The following is a 21,430-nucleotide window of genomic DNA, read 5'->3' on the forward strand; positions in this document are numbered from 1 at the left end:
CCTTGATTGGGGATTGCAGTGTGATTTGTACGTAGTCGCTGACTGGATGTTACATTAATTTATAAGAAAATGAAGTATGGTGTTCATTGCAGTTTACTGCACAGAGACCCAGCAGTTAAATGATTGCAGAACAGAAGCAGTAACAAAACTGATGTGGGTTGATTTGCTGTCCTCTACTCTGAATGGACTCCACTCAGTCTAGTCTTGCCTAACTAGATGAAGATTCAAATGTTAACATACAGAATCTGTACACTTTTGCAGTGCCATTACTGTTTTTAATAAACAAACAGCAAGCAAACGTCTCCCAGCACGGGTGACATCCGGATAATGTGTTATTCAGTGCCTTTTCCTGTTTGAAAGCTCAGTGGTACCAAATTTTGAGAAGTCACAACGTATTTCTGTTCTTCCATTTGGCCAGTACCATGAAGTTTTGTATGTTGTTCAGCACCTGCAGATTTATCTCGTGATTTGTCATCATCCACTGTCCACAAAAAAATTCTGCTTGAGGGGATTATAACAATACTTACCTTTTAGTTTGACAAGTGCTGCAGAAATGCAAAGGGCAGCAGTGTTGCAGGATTGTGTAACACACCTGTAATTACTTTCACAAATAATTTGAGGAGGTTTTTTTAATTGAAGATTGGTTTGTGTGCTTAGGTCCTAACATCGGCAAAAACAACATGCCTTCAAGGAAAAGTATGTGTGAGCTTTGCATACTCAGCACAACAAAGTTTTTAGCTACTACATACATAAGTATTTTGCTTAAGTTATTTCTCCTACTTCCCTTAGCGGAGACCTTGATGGCCCTTGCAAAATAGCAGGCAGGCACCAGTGTTCAAGGGTTTATGATAGCAGACTGGAAGTTGAAATGCACAATTAAAATGGAAACTAAAAGATTGAATCAGACGTTTTTGTTTTAAGTATGCCAAAAGCTTCATAGTCAAGTTCAGAAAAAAAGGGCCAGTATTTAAGAAGTAGTGAAGGAAAAACATGGAACTGGTTTTTGATTTATGATGCATTTTTACCTTCAAAGCCTGTCATATCCACAGTATTGCAAAAACATAAAATGATGTTTTTATTTTTGCTTTTACTAGTATGATCTAAAGAACTTTCTGACCTTTTTTTTAGTATTTGGCACACAGGAGTTTGAAAAATATGTTAACCTATTTCTCAGACTTTGTAGACAATTTCTGTGGTTTACAAAAGTGAACTTGTTGATTTCAATAAAATAAGATGGCAGATGGAACATGTTTCTGGCAGGCAGAAATAGAACTGCTAAAGCAATCAGATTGATACTTAAAGTGCACACACTTCTTGGAAATGTATTGTAGAGTAGGGGCTTAAAAGGAAAATAACAAAAGTAGTTCAAGAAAGGGACGTAGAAGGTGCTGTGCTGGTTGCACTAGTGGGTTTTGAACGTTGTCAACAAGCTCCACAAGAGAGCCTGCAAAGGTTGAATCCACTTGTATGAGGTTCAACAGGGCTAAGTGTCAGGTCCTGCACTGGGGCCACAACAACTCTATGCAATGCTGCAGGCTTGGGATGAGTGGCTGGAAAGCTGCCCAGCAGAAAAGGAATTGGGGCTGCTGGTCAACAGAAAACTGAACATGAGCCAGCAGTGTGCCCAGGTGGCCGAGAAGGCCAATAGAATCCTGACTTGTACGAAAAATAGTGTAAAACCGCAAATACTGTGTGCAGGTTTGGGGCCGTCACTGCAAGAAGGACATTGAGGTTCTAGAGTGTGTCCAGAGAAGGGAAACAAAGCTGGTGATGGGTCTAGAGAACAAGTCTTATGAAGAGCGGCTGAGGAAGCTGGGGTTGTGTAGTCTGGAGAAAGGAGGTTGAGGGGAGACTTTATCACTCTGGGCAGCTACCTGAAAGGATCTCGTAAGTAACAAGTGACAGGACAAGAGAAAATGGCCTGAAGTTGCACCAGGGAAGGTTTATACTAGATACTAGGAAAAAATTCTTCACTGAAGGGATTGTTAAGCACTGGAACAGGCTGCCTAGGGAAGTAGTGGAGTCACCATCCCTGGGGGTATTGAAAAGATGTGTAAATGCGGTGCTTAGAGACATGGTTTAGTAGTAGACTTAACAGTGTTAGGTTTACCGTTGGACTTGATGATGTTAAAGGTCCTTTCCAACCTAAACAATTCTATGAATATTCATAAGTTTGTCTAGATGGGGTAGCATGTGGTAGCTATGTGAAAATGGTGCTTTTGTACCTTTCTATATAGCTGTTTGTTACACCAGCTTCTTACTTACTCTTCCCAGTTGGATAAGATTCTCCTAGGAGTTAATGATGTAATTTTGCTTTCTTGAAACTGAAGATGACCTAGCGCAAGCGTGTTTTGTAAAGCTTATATTTACCATCCTCTCACGTTCAGGTCTAATGAACTGAGGTTACACTTAATATAGACTGATACTTCCTAAAAAGGCAAAACAAGTCTAGTGAGCAGGGAGAAAAGGTAGATCTGCATGTGTTATTCTGTAACTCCCTTTGGTAGATCTAAAGTTAGGTTTTGGAGGAGGGTTAGAGGCCAAACCACTGCTTTTCCTATCAGAATGAGTCACTGACTAGCAAAGTAATTGCATTGATTTTTGCACACCCACAAATTACAACAGAAAATACCTTGCAGAGGGCGGAGGTTCTGCTTTTCCTAAAGGTTTCTATATAATTAATCTACTCTGTATGTTTCTTTAGAACCATCTAAACACTACTGTTAAGTATGGTCCATTCATCCCAGTTGACCACTCCTGCATGGTTTCATTGGAGAAGAATGGATTGTTTCTTCTGCTTTAGCTCCCATTGCTTGGGTGCTGATGAAGGTTTTGACACCACTGCAGTTGGAAAAATTCAAGTCGTGTATTCTGCTTTAGTTTTTGAATTATAACTCTGTTTGCCTGTCTTTGTTGCAGGCATTAGGAGTTTCAGCAGCTGCATTTTGTATACCTACAGCAAAACAGCTCCCTTGTTAGGCAGAACATTTCATAAAGGATTAAGAAGTGGAGCTGGCTGAGCCATAGGGGACGTTTTTCTCTTATAAACAAGAGGCTGATTATCAAGGGACTGCACTTGTTTGTGGAAGAGGTAACTGAGCAGGCTTCCTTCTCTCTTGGGTGTCGTACTTGGTACTTTACCCCATAATTTCTGATTTAAGTCCATTTAAAAATTTTTGTTCCTATACCTCAATGTAGGTGTTTGGGGGTAAAGGGTATTTTTAATAGAAAATGAGAAAATGCCATAAACAAGCCAGTAATAATTGGAAGCACTGGGGCCAATTGTCACTTACTGTCCATTCTGGGTTTCTTGTAACATGGGTTTACATCCACCTCGATTAAACACTGGGTTAAAATCCAGCTTTAAAGTTGGGCTCTCAAAATTAAAATTGCCTATGCAACACCTCTATATACAAGATTATGCAAATAGCTTTTTAGATCTATTTTTTTGTTTAAGGCCCTGAGTCTTGCATTGCAGAGAAAAGCCCAGGTAATGGAAAATATATACTATACAAAAAATTGCAATAAAAGATTGTTCATTTTACTTATCTCCCTATAGCCTACCTGATTTGTTGCATACTATAGAAGTATTTTTTTATTCTCATCATTCACCCTGAAGCCCCACGTGTAGCTCCCTGAAGTTTACTCACTAAGTTTGCATTATCACTTTTATTATATATTATTTGTACTATTAATATACATTCTTAAAACACGAAGTGAATGATTTATTCTTCACTGCATACTAAAAAGTCTTAGCTGTTGGATTATATTATGTTGAGCTGCCGTGTATAACTAAAAGATAATCATATGTGAATTAAAGGCTTTGAGAGATTAAGAAACTACTATGTGTAGCATAGTATATACATATATATATGTGTGTATATATATACACACATAGCATATGTGTAGCATGCCATTGTGTTTGGAGTTTCAGAGATGCTTATGTAGGTTAAGCATGAAGTTAGACTGTAAGAATATCCACTATATGGTGATCTATCAGTAGCCTCCACAGGGAAAAGAGATTTTCTTCCTTTGACCAGATTTGTAGCTCTCTAATGATTGTATTGGTCCTTATGTTTATAAACAGAGATTTTTCTCTCTTGTGTTTTTTTTTCCCTTCATTCTTAGCAGTTATGATGTAGAGAAAGTTAAATTTAAAGCGGAATCCAGTCACAGCAGCAATGTTGGGAAAGTTTGTCTCCGATTACAAACTCTTAAGTCTTAAATTAATGAGAAAATTAATATCAAGAGAAAAAGAGAACCTAATGGATAGAGGAGTGGAACTCTTACATGTCAATTGCCCTAGTCTTAATCTGAGTGTATGAGAACTGTTTGGAGGAAGAAGAGGCTGTAGAGGCTTGCAAGAGAGTCCTGGAACCACAAAAGTAGCTTATGCTTTATCCTGTTAAATTCAACGTTTTACTTGGCTGAAATACAAACTTTTTGTAATTGGCATTCTTCTGTTACTTTACATGGCTTATGCTACAAAACCTAACAGAATACCGATGACACTAATCGGATTTCTGGCATCTGTTGCAGCCAGCATGGCGACAGCTCCCTGCATTATCCCCAGCCACCGCAAAGCTTTCTGGAGCATGAGGAAACTCAGCTGAGCTTCCCTTCATCCAGGATGATATCCCGCTGGTCATCCCCCGGGCATGGCGTGGAGAAGGGCTTCCCCACAGCTCTCTGGGAAGTGGCAAAAGTGCTAGATTAGAGTCCTTTCTCCTGGTCGTCTCTCCCAGACCATGTTGCTACCCATCCTCCCCTGTAACAGCACAGCATCCTGCTGCTTGCTGTTGCTGCCGTGCTCAACGTCTTGAGCTGCAGGATGATGTACACAGAATTGGGTGCTTAAAAGGATACTGTTTGGTTTGCAGAGTTAAAGATGTCACATTTAGAAAACCCTGAAGGTAGTTTGCATATGCAACCTTAACTTAACTCCACTGGGTGTTATCTTTATGGTATTGCACTGCTATACCCATCAGTTTTTAACTCTTTCATTCCATAAAACTTTTCCATACTTGAGTGGAAGGGAAGCTGGGACAGCCTGCCCGTACCCTCTGTGTACACCCTACTCAGTAGAGAGGCACATACCTCTCCTCCCCTACGAGCTTTGTGCATCATTTTGCACTCCAGTTGCCATTGGGAGTTTAGGAAGTGTTAGGGTGGGAATTTTTAATGCATTGGGTGGTTTACGCTTTATTTGGTTGAATACTTGAGGGAAGTAGTTGTAACTGAAATTCAGAATAGAAGTAACAATTTCATTTCACACCCACAGTGGCAGAACTATGAAAATATGTAACATTTGCCACTTTAAGTGTTTGTCAGGCTAATCAAATGGGTCTAATCTGTGTTTTAGATGAGACATTGTCTTGCAGTCCTGAAGCTTAGGAGAATAAGAGCATGAATTTTGGCTTGAGGGAATATCGATTCTGTTTCATTTTGATCTAAGCAGCTCTTTGGCAGGTTTACAATATATTGAAAGAAGAAATACGTGGAATAGAAAATACTGTGGCATCTTCCACGTCCCAGCTTCTGGGAGTCTGAAAGGTGACATCAAGATAGCTATTAAATGTATGCTCCATCTGGAATGAAGACAGAAAAGAATCTTAATAGAATAAAAATTGCATTCCTGACCTAACATGAACTTTTGTGGTTCGTAAAGCAATTAGATGAAAATTTTGGTTTCCAAAATACATTAAAGATTTGTTCATGAAGATGTGTCATTGTTTAATGATCACTAGTATTTATTCCCAATTTAAGCAGCTGACAAATGAAACAAGTCCATTTTTTAGCTACTTGAAAATGTTTTGTAGGAGTTAAAAGGGGTAGAAGGTTTCTAAGGAAACCTACCAATAATAAGTTTATTTCCAAAATAAGGAAAATTAAATTTCAGGAACATGACGTAACTTCTAGTAGGACAAAGTTAAAAAACCCTGCTTTGAAACAGAGCTATAGTGCATCTGCATTTGTTGACTGCATTGGTTTCTTGGAATGTTTTCTATAGGAATATAGTCCCTCTTTTTTTTCAACCTAAAAATGTTACCTTAGAATAGGTCAGTAAAAATATTTCTACTAGAACTTTTTAAAATGTAGTAAAAATACAGTGCTGTTTACATCAGTTTTATCAGCTCAGGGTGCTTCTGCATCTTAAATTATTTTAATCTGAAAATAAGGAATCATAAGCTGATTTGTGAATAATTTGTAGATGATGCTTGAATATTTATATATAGCAAAAGTTATCTGATAGTGAAAATGCAGCTCGTATATGTGGGGCTGGGTTTTGGGTTGTCTGAAGAAGAGAGGAAAATTTACAGATAATTTTATGTTGGTAAATATTTCAGATGCATGTTGTACCTTCATTTTGATCACATCAGAATTTTAATATGGTATGGTCTGATGATCTCTATAAATTCTTAGGTAACCAGTGTAAATTAATGTGTGTAAAGTAAAAAGTGCCTGTAGTTTGTGACACCTCAACTTGTGAGACCTGGGACATCATTATTTACTTCTCTAATGCTCTAATTAAAATACTACATTTAAGAAAAACGTTTTATTTTATGTATATCAAAAGGTACAAGTATTTGTATGTCTCTGTACCTAAGGAAGAGCTGGATGAAACAGCTCTGTTTTGTTTGGTGTTCATAGACATGACATGATATAGGTTTTTGTCTGCTTTCAGGCAGAGTACATTATTTCTGGTTCTCTTCACTATACTAAATACTTCTAGTAGATTTCAATGATTTGGATCCAATCGAGGTCAGCCGCGCATGCTTGCAAACCCAGTGCTTCAGATACCCCTAGTGATTTTCCATGCCCCTGTTTTCTCCTGTCCCAGTTGAGGTTTCTTAAAGCACCTGGCTCGTCATTTTTAAGAACTTCTGAATAGCCACTTTCCAGAAGTCAGATCCTCAACAAAATCTTAGTTTGACCATCTCAGACTATAAGTTGCTAAGTCACAACTTACTCTTAGAACCTAATTTGTGTTGTACTGACCTAAGACAGCATTTAGTTCTAGTTTCCCTCCATCCAGAAACATTAACTGGAAAGTTTTAGTCCATCTTCCTTTATCAGCTGGAGCAAATCTGAATTCTCTGCCCTTTGAATTACACAACAAGCGTTGCCAAATGTGGCTGTAGCCACAAGGATGCTGCAGCCTCAAGAGCAGGTGCTGCAGGGCAGGCTTAGCCCAAAGTCTGCATCTGTGTTAGCTCATCAGTGCCTGCTTGCCGAAGATGTGGCCGTGGCAGGAGGAAGAGGTGATAGGATAGGCATTGGGGTCTGTAGGAATGAGTCACAGGGATTGGGGGTCGGGGAGAGGTTGCTAGAAGGCCAGTTGGGCAAAGGGGGCTTGGTTTTAGAAGCTGAAGCTAACGTGGTGGCTTATATCTGCATGTTGTCCTCTGATGGAGAGTAGGTTGGGATCTAGACATGTTTTACGTGTGTGAGCAGGATCCTCCTGCATGCTTGACTCTGTGCCTGGGAGCCTTCAGCAGGTGAGAAGAAAAAATACTGAAGAATGCAGAACAGATGACAAAGGGGTTAAAAACAGATGTGAAAAGCTGGATTATGGTATTTGGTGTCTTGAAATGAAGTAGGATTTTTCTGGAAGGTTTTAGTCACCTGGGAAAGAAGGATCGGGTAGGTGTGTAGGAGGCAATTTGCAAGCAAGTGTACTCCTCTGCAGCAGATTGGTACATTTTAATGAAGTAAGTATATTTGCTCTATTTTATAGGATTTGCTTTGTATTAGAAGTCTGGAAGTTGTTTTAAATGGACTGCTTTGAGTTATAATGGTCAGGTGGAAAAATTTGAAGCATATATTATGGAAACCGTGTATTTACAGCATATTTGTAGGATTTCAGCAGCTGAGCTGAAAAGATTACCATTTTTACAGAAGAGATTTTTAAGAGTAAATAAAGCTCATACAGAAGATGTAAAAACAGAGGTGAAGTCACAAACTGCTGTAGCTATGCAATTTTATTTATTTACTTATTTATTTACATCTCCAGTAGTCTCTCAATCCAACCTACCTGACAGAAAAGGACGCTTTCATGCTGACATCCTTCTCTCCCCATACCCATCCCATGGGCTGTACAGGGTTGAGTGGGGCCACATTTCAGATTTAGTTTCCCCTCAGAAATGGAAAGCTCAGGGAGGCTTTCCAGGTAGGTGAGAATTCCTCCCTGCTGATGGTGAGGAGTGGAGGGTGGACATGCTCTGCTCAACACCTGTGCCTGCAGCACTGAGCGCCTGTAGGAGGGAGAGCTGAGATTGTACAGTGCTGTATGTGCACCCATCAAAGGAAGTGGGAGAGCTGAGTCCTTTTGCTACCGGACTCTGCCTTTGTTGGACAAAGCTGCCAGGAAGTGAGAGGTGTTCAGCTGATGCCCTAAATATCAATCAAGCGTAAGCTTCAAGTTTGTGGAATGTTCCATTTTTTCCAGTATTTATCATTTTGACTTTTTCCAGTTCGTTCTTTCACTTGTTGTCATGCTCTGTTGCGTGCGTCTGCTTTCTCCTTCTACTTATTTAGTTTGATATTTTGTCCTTTCTTGAGCTTGTTTTCGCTCTCCTTCTGCTGTGGGGAGAGTTTATAATAGCTGTAGCATAACTTCAAAAGGTGGATCTGCAGTGTTTTAAACAATCATTACATAAGTCTTTAAAATAACAAAGACAAAATAAACATGTCCTCACAACAGTGAAGAAGTAAATTCCAGGGACAGGATAAGCATCTGTCAGTCTCTGGTGTTGCTGTCTCTCTTCTTCCAAGACTTACTGCAAAGGTTTTTCACACCTGTTTAACTTCACCTTTTCTCTGAAGTTTTAAAACCTTCTTAAAGAATGGGTTTTTCTCTATATATACATTTTGCAAACATAATTGAAAGAAAAAAGCGTTTCTGGGGTTATTCAGGACCTCTGTAGCCATATTCAAAGCTTAACTACATAATTTTCATACTAGTTTGTTCTGAAAATCTTGTGTTGTGTTTTGCTTCTCCCTCAAAACTGTAACCAGCAGGTTACAGGCAGTTGCTGAGGAGTAAGTGGCACCTTCTGGGGCACCTCACCGGGCTGGCATGCAAGGCTGGGAAACCCATAGACAGTAAAAGTCAACTCACTGGGCTGCAAAGCTCTTTCACTACAAACGTTGCCTTTTGTGAGAAGCTTCTAATCCTGCAAAGTTGTCAGAGGAACTGGCAAACAATTTCAGAAAATTTCAGAATTCAGATATTTGCACACCATTTGGACAGGATTATGAATTGAATAGTGATGTTACAGACAGTTTACATAGACTCAAATTGAACTGTGGAAAAGCCATTTTTAAGGTTTTGAAAACTTATGACTGACCGAGAACTCTGATGATTGAGTATGTCTTCAGAGAAGAAGAAACTTCTGTATTTGAGTTGAGGTACTACTTTCTCAGTTTGTTTTGAGGGAGAAAAGACTCGGACACATAGTAAGAGATATATCTATTTGTCTAACCATTCTTAGTTTAATTTCAGAAAGCTTTTAGTGAAAAAAAACTCATTTGCGGTTTGATTTACTAGTAATGATATAACTTAAAATGGACTCCCAGCTTCAAAACAAACTGGAGCATGTGAGGGCCCTGCAGCAGGGACTGGAGGAGCAAAGGATCTGGTGGGCAGGGTTGGACCTACTGCTCTGCTTATGTGTGTTTTGTACAATGGAGCTTTAGCTTTACCATCAACAAGTTTCCTCTTTCATATAATTCTGAAACAAGCTTGCTGGCAGATATTTCTGGATTGGGATGCTTGGGACAGCAGCTAGGAAAAGCACGTTATGCCAGGCAGCTGCTTGGAGGAAGTGGTGTTGAGCAAAAGCTTTGAGGCTCTTGCAATCAAATTATGTTGCATGAGAAAATACCAAGCAGCGGAAATTTGTGTTTTTCAGGAAAAATTACACAATCTTTTTAAAGTTACAGTCTAATTCTTTCTCTTGGAAGCTAATGCCTATGAGCTGAGGATCTTTTTGCATCACTTTTTTGCCCTTTCCATGACAGATGCATAAATTCAGTTAAAAATTAAGTCTGCGTGCTTCTAGGTAACAGCAGTCTGCAGTAAATTTTATATATGGGCTGGTATGAATTTTGAAGATAGTGTTCATTACATATCATGTACTAGAAACTCAGCAGCTGTATATTCAGTGTGTTTTATTAATAATTTACTAATAATTTTGCTAATAAATTTTTTTGGCTTTTCTTCTTTAAAGCCACAGTCTGTCATTCTGCAAAAGTATGAAGCCTGGAGGTTGGAGGGAGGGAGCAAGACATACAGACTGGGGACTGAAAAGGTTAAGAAATGTTCTCTTATTTATTGCATTTCCGATTTTCAGGAATTCTTTGAACATGCAAAAAAGCTATGGGATGATGAAGGGGTAAAGGCATGCTTCGAGAGGTCAAATGAATATCAACTCATTGACTGTGCACAATAGTAAGTATTTGTTTTTATGAAATTAATAGCCAAGAATGTAATAATTTAAAACAAATTATTAACAAATTATAAAGTATATTTTTATTAGCCAGATGTGGGGAGTTTTGCAATGCAGTGATTAACGTTTTAATTCTCTGTAGAGGCTGAGAATGTACAGCGAAAGTAATTTATGGTTTAATCATAGTTTGCCATTACTGTACAACTATATATTTAACAGCTAATAAAGAGGAGCATGAAAAAATCAAATTACATAATTTTATGTATCTTTTTTGCATTTGAAATAGATCTATGTAAAATCATTTCAATTGAAACTATTATGTGTAAAAAATCTAAGAGCAAATCTAATGAAATGGTTTGTTTTAAATTGTGAGGCTTAGGCAGCATTGAAATTCTTGTGTTTTCACAGTCCGTTGATGCTTCTGAGATTTTTACCTAACTGGATCCATGCCTACATTGCTAATGTATTTGGGAGGGGGAGGGGAGGGGGCGCGGGGCACGGAATTGGAGAATTACAAGCAGAACTGAGTTAAATATAGTGGTACATTTGGTACTCTATCCTTCATCTAAATCAAGTGAAGTGGTACGTGTGTGCATAACACACCTTAAACAGGTACATCTGACTGGAAATGTTCTGAAAAGAGATGTGTAGTGTGTTGCAAAGGTGCAAATCATAAATACATAGTACATTGATGAAAACAGATTAATCAGGAAATAGTCCATTAACATGCCAGAGCTACAGAACTCAGCTGTCCTTGGTAATAACGCAGCTCTGAATTAGACTTTGACCAAAGATATACATTTCATGTGAGCTGCTGTTGCAAAAATGTATACTCTTACAGTTGCTATGTTATTTAGGGTGTTCAAAGAACACACTCTAGTGTGTTATGATTGGTCTAATTGGCAGTATGGTCAACAGCAATGCCACAAGCTGGCTGGAGCGCTCAGTGTTCTGTATTTCTGTCTTTTCTGCTCTCAGTGCCAACGCTGAAGCAGAGGAAGCAGGCCCTGTCGCTAAAGGACTTGTTGTGCTTCTGCCACAACCGGGAATTTCTGTGCTGCGGGTCATAGTTTCTTTTCCCTTTTTCCAGACTACTTTTGGGAAAGAGAAGGGTCCTGTAATGATTCATCAGCACATGGAAGCAAGGGAAAATTATGTATACGTAGGAAGGAATTCATTTGACCTCTGTGGACTGAATTTACCAAAACTTGGGCATTTGCACACAGTCCAGAGTGGCTAGAAATGAAAGCAGTGGTTGTACGCAAAAGAAAATTGGAAATTGTCCTAAATTGTGATCTGTCAGTTCCACTCTGCCCCCACCCACTACCACTGCTGTGGTACAGATCTAAGCTGTGCTTGATGAAAAGTCCAGACTGTTCATCATATCTACTAATACACTCACTTCAGATATCAGACCAAGAAAATAGAATGATGACATGTATTTAGAATAAATTAATGTAAAACTTACTTTACTGATCAGTAAAGGTTGATGTGACTCCCAGTCCTGCTTTAGAAAATCATGCTGAAAGGACCAGGCAAAAAAGGACGACGCTGAATTAATGGAACTGTGCTTTCCCTTAAAAAAATTATGCCTAATTGAAGGCTTTGCGAAGGAGAATAATGTTAAGTATCATATTATGCCCAGAGCCAAAAACAAAAATGGGGAAAAAAAAGGAAGTCCACTGTCCTGACACAGAACAAAATCCTCCTACCTTTTTTCCTAAAAGCTTAAGGGAAAATCATTGGTTTTTTTCTTGTGTATCTTACCTTCGTATCTTCTAACTGACTTGCTTTTTCTTTATTCTGAGATTTTCTTATTATAGTAATAAACAGAACTCTTGCATAATTCTTCACCTTCAAGATACTTAAAATTGTGTTCAATACTCAAATATCCCTTGAGTGTTATCTGTGCTTTCCTTTTTGTTATATATCTGAAAATATAACACCTTAAGTGACTTATCCATGTTTACAAGCCTTCAGTCTTAGAGCAGAGGCTTGAAACTCGGGAATTCCCATCTGATCAAACAGCCTTTTTCTCACAAGTATTAATGACTTTAAATGGTGAAGAATAATCTTAACAGAAAGAAGACTCTAAAAATACACCCAACTTTTTTCTGCCTCTCCATCATTCCTTGAAAATTAAAATGGTACCAACAGAGTCAGTGCAAGGGAGATCAAAAAGTTGCTGTGTCTTTGCTATATGCACGTATTTATATATTGCATAGCAATGGTAGTTGCTTTACCCAGAGGAGCATTTCTGTGCCAGCATTGGGTGAACCTAATTCAAAGTGGTAGGATCGGGTCTGCTGGGTAACTGACAGAGCGTGTGAGACTAGGTTAGAAATGCAATTTTTATACTCACGTATGTTTTCTTACATGCACATTGGAAATACTCACTTGAGGTTGCTGTCTTTCTGGCTTAGCATGAGCGGGTGGCATTTCTCTCAGAACCTATGCATGGTCATCTTTAATTGGTAAAGGAAAAGAAGAGCGTAATGCTGATACATGTGCTTAATGTGGGACTTTGAAACATTTGCAGTGTTTTCATTACACTTGCTTTGGGAGAAAGCATCCTATGCCATCAGTTAAATCATAGTCATTTACTTGATAGCAAAGGAATAACATTATCAGTAAGATCACCATTAATTTCTCTGCTGCTTAAAAAAAAACAACAAAGCAAAACCAAAAAAATCCCAACATGTGTTAAAAATATCACTGGACTACAAGTTGTGTGGCTGATTTAAAATAGTGAAAAGCATTATTAGCAAATTATAAAGTCAGCAGCCCAACTTGCGGGCTGTGAAGTGAGTTACGAATACAGTGTATTTTGGAATAGTTTAATTTGGCTACAGTACAGAGCTTCTGTATTTTTAAAACCTAACCTAATTTTCTGTATTACTGTGGGAGAAATATTTGGCTTGAAAAAGAGGTAGTAAAAAGACACAAAGGCACAAATGTTTGGTTTACATTAGGCCTGGAAGTTCCTTTTGCTTGATCATTAATGCCCTTTTAAATTACCAGGGTACTATTCCTTAATGGAAATGAGAATGAGGGCCTGCTTGTCAGACCATTTTTATATTCTTACGTGACTTTCCATCTATGCACAGTTCTTCTAAGTGTCATGTTGGTACATCATGTGATATTTGTAACAAATACGAATCTGTGACCAAGCCGGAGGTCAGACTTTGTGGTCATAAGCAAATGTGAATTGTTCTTTACCGCTAACTACAAAGATATTTATGTAACTCTTTGAGGGGAAAGTATTGCATGGCTGTCAACCATATGTTTTCCTAAATTACTTTAATGTGTTTCTTTGAGATTTATATATATATATATATATATATATATAGTCTTCTGATTTAATATTTCTTACCTGTTAAATTTCAAGTTTAATTTCAAAGAACTATTTTTAATTTGAAAGTTGGTTGTATTTAGCTATGTCCCCATTTGACTTATCTAGTGTGTTGGTTTTGTTTATGATGATAAATCTTACACCTTACTTTGGTTAACTTTAACTTACTTTGAACTACTGTGATTATGTATATATTCACATGCTGTATATTCAGCAAATTCTGGGTCTGTAAGGGACTTTCAGATTGTGATTTAGTGCTGTCTTGGCATTAAGCTGTCTAGTATACAAATAACAGAACAAAGTAAGTTCATTAAAAATTTCTTGTAATTCTAGGACAGTTTTCTAGAAGCTAAATACTTTCCTATAAGATTAATGCAACTCCATTTTTTAATATTTCATTTTCTTCATACTAGCTACTGAATGCCCAAATTTTATTGTATCCATGGAAGGCAACTGCAAAGAAAATTCTATGAGTGTAGAACAGATCAAAACAAATAAAAATCCAGGTATGATGGCCTTCATTTAAAAGAAAAAAGACCCAGAAAAAGTTGATGAGTTGATTATGTGGCTTTATAAAAGTTCATAAATTTATGTAAATTAACTTATTTGGCAATGAAAAGGTATAATATTTCCTTTTAACTAATAGCTTACCACAAGGTAGAGTTAAAGGCTGTAAACCCCTGTTTGGTTTTACATGTGTAAGTGGGTTGACCTCACCCTGATACTGGTGAGATGGTTTCTGCAGCCTTTCTTTGCTGCAAGCCATGCCATGAGCTAGTTGGTGGCTGCTCTGGCAATCCCAGAAAAGCCACTGGAGTGACTTTTCCTTTTTTGGTAAATCTAACATACATGCCCACAGACAGCAATGAAGTTGAAAACCTTCACAGAATTATCAATCATCATTGGGGGATATTGGGCGCCCCCAGTCTGGTGATGTTGTCTTGGTAAACTAAGAGTTGAGTTATTTTAGCTTTAATTACTCACATGTCAGTTGTTCAGTTGACTGGGTAAAATTAATTGCAGTGATCAATAATAGAAGGTATGGAAATACTAAGAGAACAGTGATTGTTTAGAGCCGAAAAGTAGATGAGCAGAACTAGGCACTTTTGAAAGGGGAGAAAAAAAATATCAAACCAGAACATCTGATGCTCTTTTTAGTTCACACACAGTTTGCTCAAGGCACTGTTGTTAAGAAAAATAGAACTACTTTTAGGCTGATTGCGGGGTTCTAGAGTTGAATTTTGTCCCATTGCATTCACGTGAAATAACAGTGAGTGCATACATGGGTGGCCCTAGCTAGAAGGGTTGTCCTTCCGCTCACTGAGTTCCTTGGCATAGGAAGTAAACCAAGGATTTAAGGGAGCCGTGCCTTCTGCCAATACTCTATGCCAGTTTGTCTGTCAGTGTTTTTTTCCTTGGTAAAATATGCCACTTTTTAAGTGTGAAGGCCTAAATCGGTCCCTGTGCAAACATTTGAGCTAATAAAACTCGATTATGCAAGTTCTCAGGAAAGCAAACACAAGGGATGTGAGCTTGGCCAAAGAAAATTGATTTTATATTTGAGCTAATATACACGGAAAAGAACACACCTCGAGTTGTTTTTCTTTGCAGTTATTCTGTCTTGGAGAGGGTTTCAGCCGGCTTCTGAGGCATCTATGTTGGTGTTAGGTGTAGTAATTTTTTTTTAAAAAAAAAAGTTCTTTGTGTTGTTGTCCACAGATTCAACTCCTAATGTGAGAAAACAGATAATTTTTTTCTCAACAGCAACACTTAAGAAACCAAGCATATTTCTGACTTTCCTTGTGCTTTCCTACATATAAATTCCCTTTTACAATCTGAGGTCAAAAAAACTACTGTGGCATTATCTACTTTTGTGTAGTGTAGTACTTCAGTCCAGTATTTGGTATGTACATAGGCTACATGCATGATTGTAAATAAATACGAGCATTAGTGCAATTCATATACTTTTACTTAGCGTGGCTTCCGGATTTGTTACTTAATACTGCTTCTTCTAGGGATTTTCCTAGAAGACTGGCTGTATCATACTCCAAATTGGATTCCGCTAAAGCTCTCACAGAGACAGGTCATGCACGGGCTGCATCAAGGCAGTGGCAGCTCAGTCTTTCCTGCAGTGCCTTCCCAGCACTGGTTGTCAGTGAACCCAAGCCACCTGCAGCACTGCAGTTGTTCTCAGTGTTAACCTTTTCAGTGCCAAGGTCTTTATTCTTTCCTAATTCTATGTCCTTTGAACATGTAATAACTCCTAGTGTCTCAATGATACAGTGATATCAAGCAGATATGTAATTCTCAAAATGTATGAGGCTTTGGTTTTCTCAGCTTTGGTAGCGTAATAGCAGAATTGCTATTTTTTCCTTTGTATCATTAGAGAGAGGAAGGTGATGCGTTCTGTCATCTCAGCTTTTTTGTGTGGTTTATAATTTCCATCACGTTTATGATTAAATCTAGGGCTATGCCTAGCTTTGTGTACTTGGTCATGAGGTCTCCATCAGCATACACTGTTCATCTCCAATTTCAGAACATTAGAACATAAGGAAGAATTATCTCTTGGACATCCTTGAGATCTGAGTTGAAGTTTTGCTGAAAAATTCTACAAACTACTTATTATTTTGCAAAGACTATCACTGATAATTGGTTCTATCAATTAGTGACTTACCGCTGCAGCCCAGCAAACATTTTTTATGTATCCCACATTATATGTCTTAGTCAAAGGAAATGCATGGAATTGGTGCCTTCAGTTGGATTTCTGTGCTCTTGACCCTATTCCAGGTTTCTTCACAGTCACTGCTGTATAGAGGGTAATTCAGATAGTAAAGGTCACTGAAAGTCAACTGAATAACAGAGATCCTCCAGAGCTCGATGCCTGGAGCCCCATAGCACCCCTGTTCTCTGTCACTGAAGGAAACAAGAACAGTTTCTTTATCGTTTATGTTCTCCAGGAGGATGACTATCAAGAGGCCAAAAGAATCTGACCTGGTGTGCTCACATGTAGCTTGACAAAACTGCAACAGTAAATAAAAACACAGTTACTCTTGAATAAGAGACTATTCAGGTTTATGCAGATGTCTTATCTGTGAAATCTTTAGTCTAGCAATCTGTATTGAAACTGACAATAAACAAAGATCAATATTCAGTGTATCTGCACCACTTAGGGAAATAATGTTCAGGAACTGTCAGTCAGTCATTTAGTTCCTGCAGGAGCAGTGTGGTATCTGTGTGCGGTGACATCATTTGAGACAAAATCCAAAATTATTTCCTTTACATCTGTTGGCTTTGTCAAACCACCTGGCAGTGCTGCAGTGTATGACACACTGCCATGCCTGTGTTTGGAAAGATTTCGATGTCCTGTTGCTCCGAAACGCACTGCCTGCGTGCTAACAATCCCAGTGCCAGACTTGGTTCTTTTTAGGACCATTATACCCATGGGGAGAAAATGGAAACAGAGAGGGAAGACAATCATAGAATCACGAGGTTGGAAAGGACCCACTGGATCATCAAGTCCAACCGTTCCTAACACTCCCTTAAACCATGTCCCTAAGCACTTCATCGACCTGTTCCTTAAACACCTCCAGGGAAGGTGATCCGACCACCTCCCTGGGCAGCCTGTTCCAGTGCCCGATGACTCTTTCTGTGAAGAATTTTTTTCTGATATCCAGCCTGAACCTCCCCTGCCGGAGCTTCAGGCTATTCCCCCTTGTCCTGTCCTCAGTCACTTGGGAGAAGAGGCCAGCTCCCTCCTCTCCACAACCTCCTTTCAGGTAGTTGTAGAGAGTAATAAGGTCTCCCCTCAGCCTCCTCTTCTCCAGGCTAAACAACCCCAGCTCCCTCAGCCGCTCCTCGTAAGACTTGTTCTCCAGCCCCCTCACCAGCTTTGTTGCTCTTCTCTGGACACGCTGCAGAGCCTCAACATCCTTCTTGTGGTGAGGGGCCCAGAACTGAACACAGTATTCAAGGTGCGGTCTCACCAGTGCCGAGTACAGAGGGAGAATCACCTCCCTGGACCTGCTGGTCACACCGTTTCTGATACAAGCCAAGATGCCATTGGCCTTCTTGGCCACCTGGGCACACTGCTGGCTCATGTTCAGTCAGCTGTCAACCGTTACCCCCAGGTCCTTCTCCTCCGTGCAGCTCTCCAGCCACTCTTCCCCCAATCAAGTGACTTTGTACAGACATCCACCTTGGAGCATGACATGTCCAGCCTCAGGTTTGCAATGTCAGGTCTGTTCACTGCATACTTTGAAGACACTTTGGTATAATATTTTTTTGTGTATGCCTAAGAAAGTAAGATGAGTCACTGAAAAGGAAGAAGGCCCATAAAATAGAGCGGCTGAAATCTTGTTTTTGTTGTGGAAAGGAAGGGAGCAGAGGGAGAGTGGGAATGAGTAGCTCAAGGAGTAGGGAGGAGGAGAGACGTTGTCTTGCATACGGATCAAAGAATTATAGTCTATACATTTTTTGAGTCCTTTACATGTAGTATGACTGTGAATTCAGATTCATATTTGAAACATGCTTTTTATTGGCAGACCAGAGCCAGCAGGTGTGAAACTACTCAGAATCCTCCTTCATCTTTGCTTTTTGTCTTAAATAAAATTTCTTTCATCATAGTGAATGATGAAGTAAATATGGATGTATGTATGATAATATAATGTAAACATACTGATTATAAGTTAAAGAATATTATTTTTAACAATGGTGATTCTATTTACGCTTGGTAACAGTTTACTAAGTAGAGGACAAATACTTTTTACTTGGAAGAACAAGAAAGGTATTAATTATAAACGTTTCGTTCCTCATGTAACTAAATTTTTGTTAGTGATATGAGAGAACTATAATATGATTTTCTTCCATTTAAAATTCTGTTCCGGCTCATATATAAACAACTCACTGTGATGATGAAGTTTCTCCATTTTTCGTTTTGAGATCTCTCATGCAGTATCACTTTCAAATGTTAAAAATTCATTCAGTAAGTTAGAAGCAAATTTTGTTCGGTTTATTATTAATAAGAACAGATATTTTCTGTTTACTCAATTTAAACTATAAACCAGTAAGTTGTTATTTCATTATACAAAAAAAAAGAGATATTATAATTATAGAGTAATTACTTTAGCCTTACTGGTGAGTCTTCTAAACAGAGGTATTTGCCAGATAGGATAAAAGTCATTCTGCAGTGTGTAACGCTTAAATTTTTCACTGTTTACTAACTAGGAGACCAGACTCTTGAGGGGCAGAATTGTGGTTTCTTAAAATATGCAGTGGGACTTCTCTGAGAGAACATTTTCTTGTGTCGCAGTGATTTTGTTGTTGTTGTTCCCCTTTTTGCCCTTACTTATGAAAAAAATCATTAGACAGCCAATTCTATCTTAATTTTGGTAATCAAAATGTGACCATGATGTTATAGTACTAGTAGTTGGAATTACAGAAGTATTGAAGAAGCAGCAGCTGTAGAAACCCCCAGAATGCCTTTGTAGTTCCAGTTTGGAAGAAGTGGCAGTATGAAAATAGTGTTTACAGGTACCCAGTACGGCATATGGGCATACACCCACCGGTTTTAGCTGCTTCAGTTCACGAATGCTTACCTAGAGAAGACAATAGTATTTGTCAGAAAAACAAGAAAGAAATTAGTTTATAAGCACAATACCCTCTTGATTTTTTAAAAATTAATACGACAAATATTTGTTCCTATTAACTAGTTACCACTGGAGAAGCTTTTAGGCAGTCCTAGATGGGCTAGGACATAAAATTAAACCACGTATTTTCCACCCACTTCAGTAGACATGATGGTCTGTTTCTGTATTTTTAGAACAAGCAGAAGTTGAAAATAAAAGGCAGAAAAACATAAAATATTCCTTAACATCAGTTTAAAGTAGTAATAAAGTCTAAAGGCCAAGAAAACTCTGAAGACCAAGGGAAGTTATAACAAATGCATGAAAGTACACTTCTCCTCTTTTTAAGATGTTTTATTGAAAATTTCTTGTTTCTTTTGAAAAATATAGCAAAACTGACTTTATTCTGTTGACGAAAGAGTTCTTTCCTCCCTAGACAACAATATTTTTCAGGTTTTCCTGGATGCCTGATGAATGGTTTTCTTAATTTTTTTCCTGACGGTTTCCACATGCGGTGTTACAGTAGATGCAGGACACATTAGTGTAACACAGCAACTCAGCCCCATTTGGAAATATGATCCATGAAGTGAATTAGAGGATGGCTAATAGGTCCGTCAGCTAAGCGTGCCTGCATTTAGGTTTCTGTGCTAGTATCCTGTATTTAATTTGGGGATAGGTTTTTCCATATCACTTCTGCAGAGGTAAATTGCAGTCTTTCAGAGGCTTTTGCAATACTATTTGCAATACACGATTAAAGCGCTTTTTGAGCCTGAGCAAAAGCTTGCAAAAGGATTATAGAATCAAGGAATCATTAAGGTTGGAAAAGACCTTTAAGATCATCAGATATAACCGGCCGTCCAACACCACCATGCCTACTAAACCATGTCTCTAAATGCCACGTTTGCATGCTTTTTGAACACCTCCAGGGTTGGAGACTTTACTACTTCCCTGGGCAGCCTGTGCCAGTGCTTGACCACTCTTTCATAAAGAAGTTTTCTGATATCCAATCTGAACCTCCACTGGTGCAACTTGAGGCCATTTTCTCTCTCCCTATCACTTGTTACCTGGCAGGAGAGACCAACACCTGCCTCAGCACAACCTCTTTTCAGGTAGTCATAAGAGAGCAATAAGCTCTCCTCATAACCTCCTCTTCTCCAGGCTAAACCACTCCGGTCGCCTCAGACATTCTTCATAAAACTTGTTCTCCAGACCCGTCACCAGCTTTGTTGCCCTCCTCCGAACATGCTCCAGGACACTTAGCATCACCATCAGGATATATGCTCATAAAGTGTTAATATCCTTTAAAACAAAGAAAGAGCATTCCGTCACATTTATTTTTAAAGAGAAAAAGCTGCGTCTGTTATGTATCACAGAAGTGAATAGGTACTTATACAGCGTTGAATCAGTGAACTGAATCAGTGAGCCAGTGTGACTGGTGAAAATGGACAGAATCTGGGATGTTGAGCCAGTGGAAGGAAAGGCTAATCTGTAGGACTGGACTTCATTGAGGGGCATTTGTTTTGAATTTTGTGTGTTACAAATAATATGAGGGCTTTAAAAAATATATGACTGGAAAATAACAAAATCAATAAGCAGACTTAAAATTTGTATTAAAAGGTGATGTCTGCCTAGAGTACAAATAACTGCTAATGAAGAGATCTTTAAAACCCTGTGTATTCCCCAATATCAAGTCAGAGTAAAACTAAATATCACTTACAGTAATCCTGCTGATACAGCTTAACTCCTGAAGTCTTGATTGTGATTTATTACTCAGTGTCAGCATCTCATAACATCTTCAAATGAAATAAAGCTGCAGATGTTGGTTATCTAGAATCTGCATGCAGGATTTATGAGTAGATTTCAGAAGGAAGTTGTAGGTCACTCTGTCAGTTCTGGTGTTATTTATATGCTTTTCTTGGTTTACGATTCTTCCAGCATATGCGTGGGAGAAAGAATAAAGTATGACCCAAGCCAGCTCTATTATATTGCAGAGAACGTTAAGAGTC

The 21,430-nt window shown here is 38.6% G+C and overlaps 1 protein-coding gene across 3 annotated transcripts in view; it reads left to right on the forward strand.

The window, feature by feature from the left end:
* The window catches only part of GNAL (G protein subunit alpha L), a 194,268-nt gene that overhangs the window by 120,811 nt on the left and 52,027 nt on the right, over positions 1-21,430 (forward strand). For all 3 annotated transcript variants that reach the window (XM_054057151.1, XM_054057153.1, XM_009567988.2), the window contains one exon: positions 10,356-10,453. In XM_054057151.1, the coding sequence (XP_053913126.1) occupies positions 10,356-10,453 (98 nt within the window). The remainder of the gene's footprint in view (positions 1-10,355; positions 10,454-21,430) is intronic.

This window comes from Cuculus canorus, chromosome 2 (genome assembly GCF_017976375.1).
Source record: "Cuculus canorus isolate bCucCan1 chromosome 2, bCucCan1.pri, whole genome shotgun sequence".
Taxonomy (NCBI): Eukaryota; Metazoa; Chordata; class Aves; order Cuculiformes; family Cuculidae; genus Cuculus; species Cuculus canorus.